Source organism: Diabrotica virgifera, chromosome 7 (assembly GCF_917563875.1).
Source record: "Diabrotica virgifera virgifera chromosome 7, PGI_DIABVI_V3a".
Lineage (NCBI taxonomy): Eukaryota > Metazoa > Arthropoda > Insecta > Coleoptera > Chrysomelidae > Diabrotica > Diabrotica virgifera.
Window position 1 is genome coordinate 218,247,925 of NC_065449.1, and position 15,897 is coordinate 218,263,821.

The 15,897-nt window shown below is 30.9% G+C and overlaps 1 protein-coding gene across 2 annotated transcripts in view; it reads right to left on the bottom strand.

Annotated features, from left to right (window-relative positions):
- LOC114329850 (cAMP-dependent protein kinase catalytic subunit beta-like) overlaps positions 1-15,897 on the bottom strand; it is a 43,951-nt gene that overhangs the window by 15,296 nt on the left and 12,758 nt on the right. For both annotated transcript variants that reach the window (XM_028279105.2, XM_028279106.2), the window contains exons 3-5: positions 11,302-11,549; positions 3,394-3,559; positions 160-431 (exon numbers count right to left, since the gene is read on the bottom strand). In XM_028279105.2, coding sequence (XP_028134906.2) covers positions 160-431; positions 3,394-3,559; positions 11,302-11,549 — 686 coding nt within the window. The remainder of the gene's footprint in view (positions 1-159; positions 432-3,393; positions 3,560-11,301; positions 11,550-15,897) is intronic.

Genomic DNA, 15,897 nt, shown 5'->3' on the forward strand with positions numbered 1-15,897 from the left:
CGTTTAGCAATGCGAGAGTGGGGCAAAAGCGACTACGAACATTGCGCGGTCGCCATGTGCGACTACAGATTTTACTTCCAATTTTTCGGAGAGTTGTTCTACTGTCCCTCTTTATGCTGTGCTAAAAACTAACTGATTTATGTCAAGAAATGTACTCACCTTCTACTTAAATCTACCTGTAAAATATTTTGGACAAGGCTTTGCAATTCGTATGTAAACGTAGCTGGACATTTATATTTTCCCGCGATGATTCTTTCATATATCTTCATTACGTCTGCAGAAGCAAACGGAGCATAACCTGCGTTCATTTCGAAGAGCAACACTCCAAAAGACCACCAGTCAACGGCTTTTCCATAACCTTTGCTGAGGATTATTTCTGGAGCTATGTACTCAGGTGTGCCGCAAAGCGTCCAAGTACGACCCCGAACTATCTGTATGGAAAAAAACATAATTACAATAAAAAAGAATATAACAATATACATATAAAAATTCGGGTTCAAAACGTCCTCCGACGTTGTCCGATGCCTTGTTGCCAATATCTTCTATCATTGCAGTTTTCATCTTCTAATCCTCGTACACTCATTGATCGTCTTACTCCTTGTATCCATGTCGTTCTTGGCCTTCCTCTTTTTCTGTTTTCTGTGGGTATCCATTTCATAATTTTCTTTGGCAGTCTTTCCTCCCCCATTCTCTGAACATGTCCGTACCACGTTAATTGTTCCTTCTCAATGCATTCTACAACCGTTTCCTGTAAATTCACTCTTCGCTTTACTTCCTCATTTCTAACCCGGTCCAATCTCGATGTTCTACTTGCTCTTCTTAGGGCGTCCATCTCAGTAGCTTCTATTTTTCGTTTTAGGTGTTCCTTTATTCTCCATGTTTCGGATCCGTATACCAATGTGCTCTTAATCATGGTGTTGTATATTCGCATTTTTCTTTGTTTCCCTATCTCGGTACTCCACAAAACTCCGTTCAATGATTTAATTATAGTTCTTGCTTTATTTATTCTGCTCTTAATTTCTGCATCGTCAGTACCTTCCTTGTTGAAATTAATGCCCAAATATTTATATTTATCACAGCTAGTTATTTTCTGATTATTGTCCAATATCATATCATCTGCAATCCCCATTTTTCGTATTCTTCCTTCAATTTGCGAGTCATATATTCCAAATCTTCTTTATCGTTTGCACATATTATCTGATCGTCTGCAAACTGAAGGGTGTACAGGCAGGTGTTGTCGTCGATTTGGATGCCCATTCTACTGCATTTTCTTTTCCATATTGCAAGGGCTTTGGAAAATATAACAATAAACTACGATAAAACTTCTGAAGGTCTACGTTCTAGTGATTTTGGCTACCACATTGACAAGTTGCAGAGTGCTTTCATAAGAACGTTAAAAGATCCTCTGGCTTTTTCAATATGAGTTTTTGTCTCGTAGTTTTGATCCCAGCTATCCCTAATATTGCTGTCTAAATAACTAATTTTCTCCACTCTTTCTAACGGTTTATCATTTATTGTAATTTGGGCAATTATGTTGGTATTGTTACTAATTACAGGCCGTATTTGTTGTATTTTTCTACAAAATTATCCATCAATTTTTCGATTCCTTGCGCACTATCTATCAGCAATACTGTATCGTCTGCATATCTAATATTGGTTATAAGTTGGACATTTACAGCAATACCATCTTCTGATTTGTACAAGGCGTCTCTAAAGGTGTTTTCAGAGGACATGTTAAATAATGCTAGTGACATATGACAGTATGTGACCCCTGTTTAACTGCTTTTCCGACTCTGAGAAACTCAGACAGTTCGTTTTCGAATCACACTTGCTTTTTTTGGAGATGTAACTTTTAAATCAGTCTTAGATCCTGATCATCGGGTCCTGATGTTTTTAAGTTACGTAGTTTAACAGATAAACGACTAATTATATTTCTGAAAACTTAGAAGGAAACGATATGAAAAGTAATGTAATTTGGAAATTAGTCATTTCATAATTTTCATCCACTTTCAATTTCATCATTTTTATAGATCTTCTTGCCAGCGTGTAGGTAGTCTTCCTCTATTTTGTTTATCTGCTCTTGGTTTCAATTCGTTCATCCTTGCGACGTGGCTGACCCATCTCCATTTCAATCTTCAAGCTCTCTTTACTACTCTCTTTACTCTTTACATTTGTAAGTCTAATTCTGTTTTTGATCTTACCTTTTATCATTGATTATAGACACGGAGTGTCTATAATCATTGCTTTTATTGATAAATATTCCTGTCAATAAACGCTCAATGAGTCAATGTGTTTTGTTAGAGATAGTAAGTTTTACAGATTTGTAGCTGATTACTAGCGGATAGGGATGGCGGTTTTTGACAAAACACCGGTTTTCGGTTATACCGGTTTTTTTGCTTACGGTTTAACCTGGCGGTTATAACCGGCAAAAAAAACCGGTTATTGGAAAAACCGGTTTTCGGTTTTTTTAATCCAATAGGTTACAAAGTTACATTAAAAATACACTTTAGTTTGCGATATTCCATTCGACTCGATATCAATATGATCAAAATTAGTACTATCGAAAGAGCATGTACTACTTTTAACACGTTTGTATATTTGTAGAATAGGTACATTTTAACTCATTTAATACTTCCTGTATGAGTGTATCGTTTTGAAAACGTAGCGAAATTCTTGGAGAATATTATTCGCAATCAGTAATTCGATATTCATAGTCAGAGCATTATTTTTGGTAATCAGAAAAAGTCATTCACCCACTTTCAATGTCAAGAGTTAAGTGTGAAAAATAGATGATGTTTGCGTCTAATTCAACCAGATCACTTCTTATGTAAATATTATGATTATAAATACCTTTTCAAGGAAATAGTATAATAAAACTTAATAATTGTTTCTGGCTGATGTGAGATTGCACTTTAAGTTTGCTTCTGTATTTTATAAAATAAAATAAAATTTGAATTATGGTTTTGTTTGGAATAATTACTTGAGAATAATAATTATGATTGGGATCCGAAATAATACCTAACCTAAACCTAATCACCGTAAAAATCTAATAACCGGTTTTTACTTTAAAAAGAAAAAACCGGTTATAACAGGGACAAAAAACAACCGGTAAAACCGGTAAAACCGGTTATTGCGAAGTAAAAAAACCGGTTTTAAGTTTAAACCGGTAGGTTTTTCCCATCCCTACTAGCGGAACACACTGATTAAAGACTTTCCTCTTCTTCTTGGTGCCTCACCTTGGTAATATTCTTCTTGGTGCCTTACCTATTTCGTTGCCTATCATTCTAATTTTGTGTCAAAAATATATGTAGTTATTAAAAAGTTCGACTTTCTCTTTATGAATTTTTAAGTTGTTAACTTGCACCAGGTTAAATATACTATATATTTTATTACCTTACAGAATCCTAAATCGGCAATTTTAATGTAGCCCTTATGGTCGATAAGTATATTCTCAGGCTTTAAGTCTCTGTATATTATGTCACAAAAATGAAGAAATTCTAAAGCTAATAAGACTTGAGCTGCATAAAACCTTGATAATACTTCTGTAAATTTTCTCATCCTAAAATATAATAATAATTAATATAAACTAGACGAACTAAGAACTAAAACTAAATAGCAAAGACCGGACTCGTGAAATTCATAATAATATGTGGTTTCGCAATTTTAATATGTAAGATATGTATCACCCACATAGTGATGAAATCCTTTATTGTTATCGATCCGTATTCGCTATATACAGGGTGAGTCATGAGGAACTGTACATACTCCTACCTCGTATAGAGGCTCCTACGGGGAATAACAAATGACCATTAAAAAGTGTCTGCTCCCCTCTTGTTTAATAATATAGAGGAGTTTCGCATTTTGACAGAAATTTATATTCGTCATAATTTTTGAACAGTCAGATCGATGTGTCTCTTATTTTGGTCAATCGTTACACTATTACCACCTAATCAACTGATTTATTCAAACTAGATAAAAATCAGGTCCGGCTTTAAAAAATTAGTTCGTTTGGGTCTTAGAAAAAATTTCACCCTGTATACGCTTTTTGAAAACTCTAATATGAATTTTACAAATTAGACAAAGAGGCAATTAAAATGGCGTATTTATTTTTTCCCCACACGATTACTTAATTTTTTATAAAAAAATCAAATTTGACTATGAATTAAAAGTTTGGTAACGTAAACCATATATTTAATAAAATTAACTTTTATTACAAAAATTAATTTTTTTAACAAATATTTGATTTATGTTACCACCCAATCAACTGATTTATTCAAACTAGAAAAAAATCAGGTCCGGCTTTAAAAAATTAGTTCGTTTGAGTCTTAGAAAAAATTTCACCCTGTATACGCTTTTTAAAAACTCTAATATGAATTTTACAAATTAGACAAATAGGCAATTAAAAAGGCATGTTTATTTTTTCCCACCTGATTACTTAATTTAAAAAAAAATCAAATTTTACTATGAGTAATAATTAAAAGTTTGGTAAAGTTAACCATAGATTTAAAAAAAATACTTTTATTACAAAAATTAATTTTTTTTGAACAAATATTTAATTTGTGTTACCACCCAATCAACTGATTTATTCAAACTAGAAAAAAAATCAGGCCCGGATTTAAAAAATTATTTCGTTTTGGTCTTAGAAAAAATTTCACCCTGTATACGCCTTTTGAAAACTCTAAAATGAATTTTACAAATTAGACAAATAGGCAATTAAAATGGCATATTTATTTTTTCCCCACACGATTACTTAATTTTTTATTAAAAAATAAAATTTGTCAAAATCGGAATTTTAACCTAAAAATGAAAAAAAAAGATGAAATCACGGTTTAACTCGCTACAACGTTCCATTTAAAAAAATTTTCTGAAATTTTTACGGCACATATCTCTTACCATTGTGAAGACTATGACAATTGTTGTAGACTTTCAGTCTTCTTCTCGTAAAAGTTATTAATTTTTAAATATAAAAGGTGCAGCTTCGTGAATTGCAAAGTTAAATCGCAAAAATTAAGTGAAAAAATTTAAAATTTATCTATTTGATCACGTCTATGTTAAACTATAGAGTCCAAAGAGAAGTGTTATGGGGAGTTTTAGACCTAGACGTGTTATAGAAAAAACAAACGGTGAAACTTTTAATTTTAAGAAAAACCTTGTTTAATTTTTTTTATATTTTTTATGGTAAAATTGCGATTTTGACAAATTTGATTTTTTAATAAAAAATTAAGTAATCGTGTGGGGAAAAAATAAATATGCCATTTTAATTGACTATTAGTCTAATTTGTAAAATTCATATTAGAGTTTTCAAAAAGCGTATAAAGGGAGAAATTTTTCCTAAGACCCAAACAAACTAATTTTTTAAAGCCGGACCTGATTTTTTTCTAGTTTGAATAAATCAGTTAATTAGGTGGTAACATAAATCAAATATATTTGTTTGAAAAAAATAACTTTTGTAATAAAAGTTATTTTTTTTAAATCTATGGTTCACTTTACCAAATTTTTAATTCATAGTCAAATTTGATTTTTTTATAAAAAAATTAAGTAATCGTGTGGGGAAAAAATAAATACGTCGTTTTAATTGCCTATTTGTCTAATTTGTAAAATTAATATTAGAGTTTTCAAAAAGCGTATACAGGGTGAAATTTTTACTAAGACCCAAACGAACTAATTTTTTAAAGCCGGACCTGATTTTTTTCTAGTTTGAATAAATCAGTTGATTAGGTGGTAATAGTGTAACGATTGACCAAATTAGGGGAAACATCGATCTGACCGTTCAAAAATTATGACGAATATAATTTTCTGTCAAAATGCGAAACTCGCCCTGTATATTATTAAACAATGGGAGCAGACACTTTTTAATGGTCATTTGTTATTCCCCATAGGGGCCTCTATACGAGGTAGGAGTATGTCTAGTTCCTCATGACTCACCCTGTATTAGCATTGTCATATTTGAGAACATATTGTCGGCTAATGCTAATACAGCTATAAGGTGGTAAAAATTGTTAATAAATATTCAGAACTGATTGATTCAGTTTGTGGTTATGTCTGGTTTTGTTCTCGTGTTAATTATTATGCTGTTTTCGTTAGACCATGATTAATTGGTACCGGAACCAGACCGAATTAATAGTGAAAATTTGGAGGAAATCAAGAGTCAAGATGAGTAACCTTTTAACCAAGACATTAAAGAAGATATTATATGGAAAAAATCAAATTAGGAGAGAGTGGTTACTATTTACTGTTGTAATTAAACAGAAAAAAGTAGATGAACATGCGAAGAATAATAATTAGATACCCGCTTCATGAAGATAATTCAGATAGGTGACTACAATTTTGTGAGATCACAAAATTGTGGTAGTAACCTATCATATTATGACAGAAAATAATTAGCAATCCAAACTTTCTATTTAATATTTGTTTTTACGATGATCGTTCTTTTGTTGCAAATGACACTAGATCTAGACAATTCGTCGGGCTAGTACTTATTTGTTCCATATGCCAAATTCTCATTTTGAGATATTTACATTTAAATATTTTGGTAATATTTACTCGTTTATTTTAAAACTCATGAAAATGATGTTAATTCCAAAAAAAAAACTATTTAAAATGGTGTGCTGGATTACGACTTCAAATTTGTACTGACTCTTTTTAAATTTGAAAAAAAAAATAAAAACCTTTGCTTATGGAACAAAAAGTAAAATTAGTACAGGAACTTGCACATTTGTTCCATATGCAATAAAGTATAAAACTGAATTATTTTATAACGCTTTAAGTAAAATATTTTAGTTTGCGTTTCTATATATCTTATGTATTATTCTAGAGTTAGATCACAGTTTTTACATTATTTCTAATCTTATATTACTGCACCTTTAAAAAAATACAAGGGTACATCCAAAATAAAACTGCTTTTTGTTTTCAAAATTTATTAAGAATTAAAACATGTTTACTTGAAACAAAAAGTAAAAGTTTTACTTATTAAAAGAAATTAGAAAAGTAATTAAAATAATGAAACTTATATTACTGAATCTTTTTTTTTGTTTCTGGCAGTCCGAAATATTTTCTGTTTTCACATACCTCCGTTTTGGTGAATTTTTTTTTTACAAATTTTGAATAAAATGCGGCTTTTTTGCTATCACTTAGTTGCCAAAAGTTTTTAAACATAACCTCCGTTTCGTTTGTTTTTTTTACATTGATAGGTACAAATTTTCAAACACTTGGATTGACATTGCCTTGGAGCATGGACAACTTCTTTTTCGTCCTTATATTGAAGCCCGTGTTCTCGCTGAACTTTTTTCACATTTCTAGTCCAGTTCTCAGAATTTCTCAATCGCTTTCTTGTTTTTTTAGCTTGTTCTTCTTGCTGCTTGCTTGGACATCTTGATTTTCCATGTTATTTTCTGCTGAGCTTTCTTCTGTACATTTTTCGGCACATTCTGACACCATTTTTGTAGAACTCTCTGTATTTTGTCTGTTTCCATCAGAAGAAGTTGAACTTGAATCACTATTATAGTCAAAATTTTTTCTGGGTGGTTCTGCATTATAATCAGGATCCCAGACTGAATCGTCACTATTAAACATATTCTCGACATCAGTAGGTAATGACGGCGCACGGGACGAACATTCAGACATTGCAATATTGTTTCTTTTAGAAACATCGGGAATGGTCTCAAATAGATTTCTTTTTATAGCGTTAATTTGTTTACGATCGATATCCACTCTGTAACAAAAAAATTACATGAGTGTTTACGCTCTCCTGGCAGAAATATTGTCAAATTAGTGCTTAATTGTTCCACATGCCGAAATCTTATTCTAAAACATTGATATTATTAAATTTGGTAATATAGTAAAGGACACATCATTAAATAATATGTATACATTTTTACACACGTAAATAAATAATTTATGCATTTACTTACCCGTTTTATACTTTTATTTATCACATCAAGTCGCCACTATACAAGAAGTAAGACACGTTAACCTCAACTCACTACATAACACTGACACAGTATATATAGTCCAGAGCGCATCTGTTTTGAGATGGACGTTGAGAGGTGACTCAATTTTTTTTGCAGAAATTGCTTGAAAATAAATCAAATAATAATATTTGAGTTATCCTCCCTCTCAAAAAGGTCCGCAACATTGTTTAAATAATCAAAATGTAAAAAAATGAAGGAAGAATTCGATGTTTTCCTTCGTTTTTTGATTATAACTTTAAAAGTATTCATTTTCGAGAAAAGTTGTACTGACATATAAGTTGCATAATTAAATTTCCTACAATATAAAATTTGTTAAAAATTTAAAAAATGATCATCCTAGTTGCAAAATAGCAATAATTGCGAAAAAACCATACAAAAACAAGTATTCGCATTTTACGTTTTTCAACCATTCATGCTACACTTAGGACCTTAATATTTCACCCAGAAAAACTTTATGATACAGTAAAACAATACTGTAAATTTCATTAAGATCGGTTCAATAAATTTTGCAAAATAAATTTTGCAATCCAGCTTTCGCAAAAAATATTCATTTTTTCAAAATGTTACAGGACTGAAAATAAAGCAGAAAGCAAGTTGAAATTTTTTTTTTGCTTATAGAAGTGTACTGTACCTTTCATTTGCCATTTGCAAAATTAAAATCGATTAATTAGCACGGCGTCAGGAAATTAAAAAAAAAACATTAATTTTTGGTGCTACGCGCAGGACAGCGGTGTTCGATTCACACAAGTTGATTTCCACCAAAATTTCTTACAATTTTTATCTAATATATTATTTTCTTACTCTATATTTTGTTGTATTTTAATATTTTATTCCACAAAAATCAAACTAGTTTTATTATTGTTTGTCAAATATTGTTTAAACAATTGTATATGTTCAAAAATAATAAACTTTTATTCTCTAAGTTAAAATATATGAACACAGAGAGTTTTTGCTAATAAAAGTGTTATTTCAAATGACAAAGTATGTGTTATTCGATTTATTTATTTATATCGAAATGTAATAAAAACTAAAATGTATCAATCATTATCAAAGGTCATTGGAATGCCCAATCAGGGCAAACTATCCGCTGTCCTGCGCGTAGCACCAATAATTAATGTTTATTTAAAGAAAATCCTGACGCCGTGGTATTAGTTGATATTAATTTTGTAAAATTGGAAATAAAAGGTACGGTACACTTCTATACGCAAAAAAAATTTCAACTTGCTACCTGCTTTATTTTCAGTCCTGTAACATTTTGAAAAAATGAATTTTTTTTGCGAAAGGCGGATTGCAAAATTTATTTTGCAAAATTTATTAAACCGATCTTAATGAAATTTACGGTATTGTTTTACTGTATCATAAAGTTTTTTTGGGTGAAACATGAAGGTCCTAACTGTAGCATAAATGGTTGAAAAACGTAAAATGCTAATACTTGTTTTTGTATGTTTTTTTCGCAATTATTGCTATTTTCCAACAAGGGTGACTATTTTTTAAACTTTTAACTAACTCGGTATTGTAGAAAATTTAATTACGCAACTTTTATCTTAGTACAACTTTTCTCGGAAATGAACACTTTTAAAGTTATAATTAAAAAACCAAGAAAAAAATCGAATTTTTCCTTAATTTTATGACATTTTGATTATTTAAACAATGTTCCGGACCTTTTTGAGAGGGAGGATAACTCAAATATTATTATTTGATTTATTTCCAAGCAAATTCTGCAAAAAAATTTGAGTCACCTCTCAACGTCCAAATGTACTAATATTTTTACCGATGGGCCCTGGTCTAATATAGGTTTATACAATTCGTAAAAGCAAAAAAACTGTGACACTGACATGGCACAAACAAGCACCGAATGCGCGTGTGAAATACTGGCTTCCTATTGGCCTTTGCGTATGGAAAACTTAAGCACTGAAATAACCCATAAAATAATCATATGGCACAAAGTAACAAAGGTATTACAGAAAAGTCTTGGCTGTTAGAGTTATCAGGGCTAAATTACATACATTATTATGTTGGCAATGTTTTATTGCAGCTTCTAACCCGAAAAAGTAGGAAATGTGGTATGGAACAAATAAGTATTAACCCGACGAATTGTCGTTATTGGGCTAAAGAAAATCGTAGAGATTTCCATGAATTCGGGCCATTATTTTTACAACAAAATTTGACCAAAGAAGCATATTTGGAATTTTATAAGAGGACAGAGTTCTTCTTCCTATGAAGCTATTTAAAAAGCAAGCTTTTTAAATGCATGGATGTAGTCGAGTAACTACTAAAATGTTTGAAAATGTTATAATTTTCAATTCAAGGATAGGTCTCACATGAGTCGGACATGCTACGAGATTGATGGATAAGAGATGGATCAAAAAGATTCTGGAATGGCGATCAAGATAAGAGACATATCGAAGCAGAGGACGACCACCGACTAAATGGACGGATGGTATAAAGCGCATCAGTACAAATTGGATGAAAGAAGCTCAAGAGAGAAAAATTTTACGGGAGGCATACGTTCAGCAGTGGAAAAATATAGGTTACTTAATGAACCCAATTTATATTTCTTACGAATGGTCGAATTTTATTGCTCTTTATTGAGGGTGCTTTTTACAATGACAAGTACTAGGAATTTCCGATGATGGATTCCTACGTTAGCTTAAGAGAATGGTTGATATAAAGAGGTATAAAAGAACGGGAACTTCCATGTCTAATGACGGGGAATTCAGAATAGGTTGTTATACGTAGGAGTAGTCGTTTACAGATGATTTACTGTATTAAGGAAATCATACCTTCATTATACACTAATCTTATTTTTACATAGTTTTACGTAGGTATTCAGGTAAAGTTGTTCCATTATATCTTCGCACAAACGTCATATGCAAAAAAGTTAAATCAAAAGATTAAGTGAAACGTACTCGATATGTAATATTACTGATATGTACTGTCAATGTATTAATTAGGAAATCGGTGGACGTATTTTATAAAGTTATATTGTACATTTATATTTAACTCTGTTATAATATTTAACACGATATAATTTTATAAAATAAACACAATATAAGTTATAAATTCCAATAAACACAACGAATAAGCTAATTCCACTATCACTGAAAATGTAAAATGTCAAAATTCATAGTAAACAAGATGTCAAAGACTGCCGTATTGTTTATCTTGTTTAGCTTATTGCGGTTTCTATGGACAAGCGGTTTAATTTTGCGGTACTAGTTTCTGTGAGTAAAAAAGAGACCAATAAAGTATAAAAAGTAATTCGTGAATAAATTCATGCATGTGTAAAGATACAATGGAAGAACATATACGACATAATTCTAATAAATACCTTCTGAGATGAGTGAACATTTCACCGCCATTTATAAAAGGCATCAAGAGGTAAACATAACTGTTGTCCTTATAACAAGCTTCTAAATGTACTATAAATGGAAACCGTATAGCCTCTAAAATTCTCTTCTCGTATAACGTGTGTTCCAGCTGTTGTAGTTTTATTATTCTAGCTTTCGAAATACATTTCATTGCATAGTATTCATCTTTTTCTTTATCCTGATCTTCACTTTCTTTTTTCACTAAGTACTAAAATAAGTAAAGGGGAATAAACTAAATAAATTAAATAGAGTATTGATTTTATTTTTAAAATTTTTGGCATAAAAACTACTGGAGCCCTAATGGTGTTAATGATGATCTAAACAGGTAATGTTGATAGGTCAGTGTCCATGATTTTCCCCTTCATGCCACTTGAAAGTTTGTTAGTTTTCACGATAAGAAAACTACAAAAAGAGCGACAGGCCGTGAAAACGAAAAATTTTACCTATGAAACGGGAAAATAGTAAAAATTAGAATTGCAGGAAAATATTTTGATTATATTATTATCCCATATCACCTAATATGTGTTGACTTGAACGCAAAGACAGACGAGGAGAAAGACAGATGAGACAGAAAGAACACACCACAACAGATAACTTAAAAGAGATTGGAACTTTGCTTATTGAGTTAGCTGACGCCTATAAAGAAGTTGGTTTGAACATACATTTTTGGAAAGACACAATTCGTGACAAATATGGCACCAAGCGGAAATCCAAAAGTCTTCTGCAACGAAATAGCATTAGTTCATAAATCTATCCCTATTTATGTAAGGATTTTTACAGCTGTCGCCTCCTTCCTTCTTTCAACCAACGTCTCCAGTGGTTTCTGTTCTGCCGTCTCTAAGGTCTCATCTTTCCATGGCCTCGTCCACTTCATCCCTCCATGATCTTCGGGGTCTACCTCTTCTTCTCTTTCCTATTAGGCTCTAATCTGAAATCTTGGACATCCACCTTGTACGATCTGCTCTTCTCTCATGTCTTTACCAAATTAAACGTTTTCCGCCGATGTAGCTGAGGATGTCTTGTTCTAGTGGCATTCTTCATTTTATCTCCTCATTTGTAATGCGATCTATTCGTGTCATTCTGCAGCTTCTTCTCATGAACTCCATTTCAGTTGCTGTAATGTTGGACCTGTTTCGTTTGTTTATTACCCAATTCTCTGCTCCATAGGTCATTATACTACGTACCAAGGTGTTTTGTATTCTCTCCTTTGTATTTCTGGTAATCTGTCTATTCCACAATATCCCGTTCATTTGTTTAGTACAATACATGTTCTTGTCTTGTCTTGTCAATACATGTTCTTGTCACAACTTTTGCACAACTATATCTAGTCAATATCTCTCCCATTCTTTTTACATCATCTTTGTCAACCTGGTCTTCGTTTATTGTCCAATCATTTATTCCATTTTCTCAACTCATTCATCCAACAATACATACAATAATTCAATAGAATTTCTCACATCAAGTTATTCTATCAGCCCACCTTCTTTAACTCACATCATCAGGTTTAGGGGGGAAATGCTGGGGTTATGCCACAAATTTCCTCCTAGAGCGTCAAACCCTCGTGACGACCTGTCGAATTTGAGGATAAGTATTGTAAATACTTACAGATTTACAGGATTTGCGGTGTGTGGCGACTGGTTCAGTTTCCTATTTTTTACGGAGGTGAAATTATACACTGCACTGATTTTAATTTAATGTACTGATTTAATTATAATTATGAAAACTATAAAAAATAAACACTTAACTTGCTAAAACTACTTTGCTCTTGAGATATTTAAATGAGAGAGAATAAAACATTAACTATTAGACGAGAAGATAACTTACAAACGGTGAAAAATGCGGAGAGAGAGAGTAGCGTGGCGTTGCTTGCTTCCAACTTTTTTTTTGGAGAGGGCGGAAGTGGAAGTGACTTTTCGGAAGTAAGTGGAAATGCGATTTTTTAAGGGACCGGAAGTTTTGAAAGTGGCCTTTGACAATATAAATATTTAGACATTTATAATTCTATGGTTGGTTTTCAAACAAAGTTTGTTTGGTTGTTGGGTCTCTTGAGTTCCCAGTCTCTCAATAATTATTATCATTAATTGTCATAATTGTGATATCAAAATTTTTCATCAACAACTTCATTTATCTATCCACCGTTCTTTTATTCTGGTTTACCTTTTAATTTTATTAAATAAACACAATTTTAAAAAAGATTTTCCCCATTTACTCAATAATTTGTCTCAACACTTAACTTCATCTGACCTCACTTTAGACTTAGCTTAGATACTTTTATCCAATTTTACTAATTTTTCTTTGCCCTAGATGTTATTTTACATAAAAGGACAGAATAAAGAAATTTGGACTAAGCTTTAAAACAACCTTTTCAGTCATTTAAATTGTTGTTGATGAATCCATCTATATCCTATTAACTATAAACAAGTTTTTTTGCTCTACAACATTCCTCAGCATTCCATATCCCAACCCCTATTCACTTGTCTCATCTTCATGCAGCCCTTTTTTATCAAACATCATTTGTGTTGGTTCACAAATATTAATTATCTAATTTTAACACAAACCACAAAACACGTCTACTGTATTTTGGTATGCCTATCTTTACTTCATTAATTTATATACACCTCATTGATGATTATGGAATTTCAAATTCGCCCATTATTTTATAAATCTTAGATAATTTATTTTCACTAAGTTCTTGTAATTTTATATTTCCAACACACTGATGTTAGCTGTTATCATTGCTTTTACCATAAATAATTTTAATTTTAATAGCTGCGTAACCAACATTTCATAAAACTTCAATCTGACAATAATTGTCGTCCTGACATCAGACAAATTCGCTTTTTACCCCAGGCTGTGGGTGAAAAATAGGTCGATTTCAGGATATAATTCAGGAATTTTTTAAACCTATCAGGTGTTGTAAAGGACGATGCCAGGAATAACTTCTACTAAAATGTAACCAAAAATATTGTGCGCTTTTTTTTTAATTGCGATTTTCATTTGTTAAATTTGCAATTTTTATTGATTTTTAATTTTGTAGCTTAGGATATTGATTTTAGAGAAAAACTTTTTATAAGAAAGTTGTAGTAAATTAAAAAAAATCTACAATTTGAGCTATAGTACGTTTAATTTTGTTAATTGGTTATTGCAAAACAGCCTGCGAAAGGTCCAAAATGGCCGTTTTTTACAATTGCATTATTTATTGTATAAATAATTTTTTTTTATTTTTTAAAGCTTTCTAATGAAGATCTCCCAATTCCAAACACAAAAAAAATTGTAAAGCCAGATTAACGAATTTGTTGCTTAGATATTATAAATTGTTTATCCCAAGAGGTCAAATATCGAAGGCTATAACTTTTGAAAAAAAAAATCGTATAGAGTTGGTGAAACATCTAATCTCCTTCTAAAGAGTTATATTATCATATTCTGATGTAAATAAGCGCAAAACATTTTTAAACCTCTAATTTTTGGGTTTGAAAATAAGGGGGCAAATTTCGTTATAAGCATTTAGAGCTGAAGCGGCCCTGTACATCCTATGAGTTTTTAACTTAGAGATTATTGTTGCTGAAGATGAAATAAAGATTTATAAAAAAATAAAAAAATTCTACGACCAACTGAAGCCGAGATAATTTTTGGGTTTGAAAATAACGGGGCAAATTTCGTTATATACATTTAGAGCTGAAGCGGCCCTGTACATCCTATGAGTTTCTAACTTACAGGTTATTGTTGCTGAAGACAAAACGAAGATTTATAAAAAAATAAAAAATTTTTACAACCAACTGAAGCCGAGATAATTGTTTTTTTTTCTTAAGTCGTAGTGCCTTTATTTATAACAATTAAGAAATTATTTTACAGCCATTGACTAAAGAAAGACTTATATTATCTTAAAATAAAAATTATTATAAAATATAATTACATTTAATTATTAAAAATTATTGTTAAAATCGGTGCTTTTGCGAGCGGCCGAATTTTGCAAATTGCCCGGCTCACTTCAAATCCGCGCGGTCATAAAATTTTTACGTAACTTGTATTAAATTTTGACAGAAAACAATTTAATAATATTACCATTAAAATATACAGTCTATTTACCACTGTATTTGTTTTTCTTGATAAACTTTATTCTGAAGAAATAATATTACAATAATGATACATATATATGACATATATAACTATATTTTTAATTTTTTCATTGTTATATAAATATAATAATGATAATGTTACTCCTTACTATAATATACAATATAAAACTTTTTTTTCTTGTAGTGACTATTCTTTTTGGACTTCACATATAAAAGTTTATCAAGAAAAACAAATACAGTTGTAAATAGACTGTATATTATAATGGTAATATTATTAAATTATTTTCTGTCAAAATTTAATACAAGTTACGTAAAAATTTTCCGAGCGCGCGGATTTGAAGCGAGCCGGGCGATTTGCAAAATTCGGCCGCTTGCAAAAGCACCGATTTTAAAAATAATTTTTAATAATTAGATGTAATTATATTTTATAATAATTTTTATTTTAAGATGATATAAGTCTTTCTTTAGTCAATAACTGTA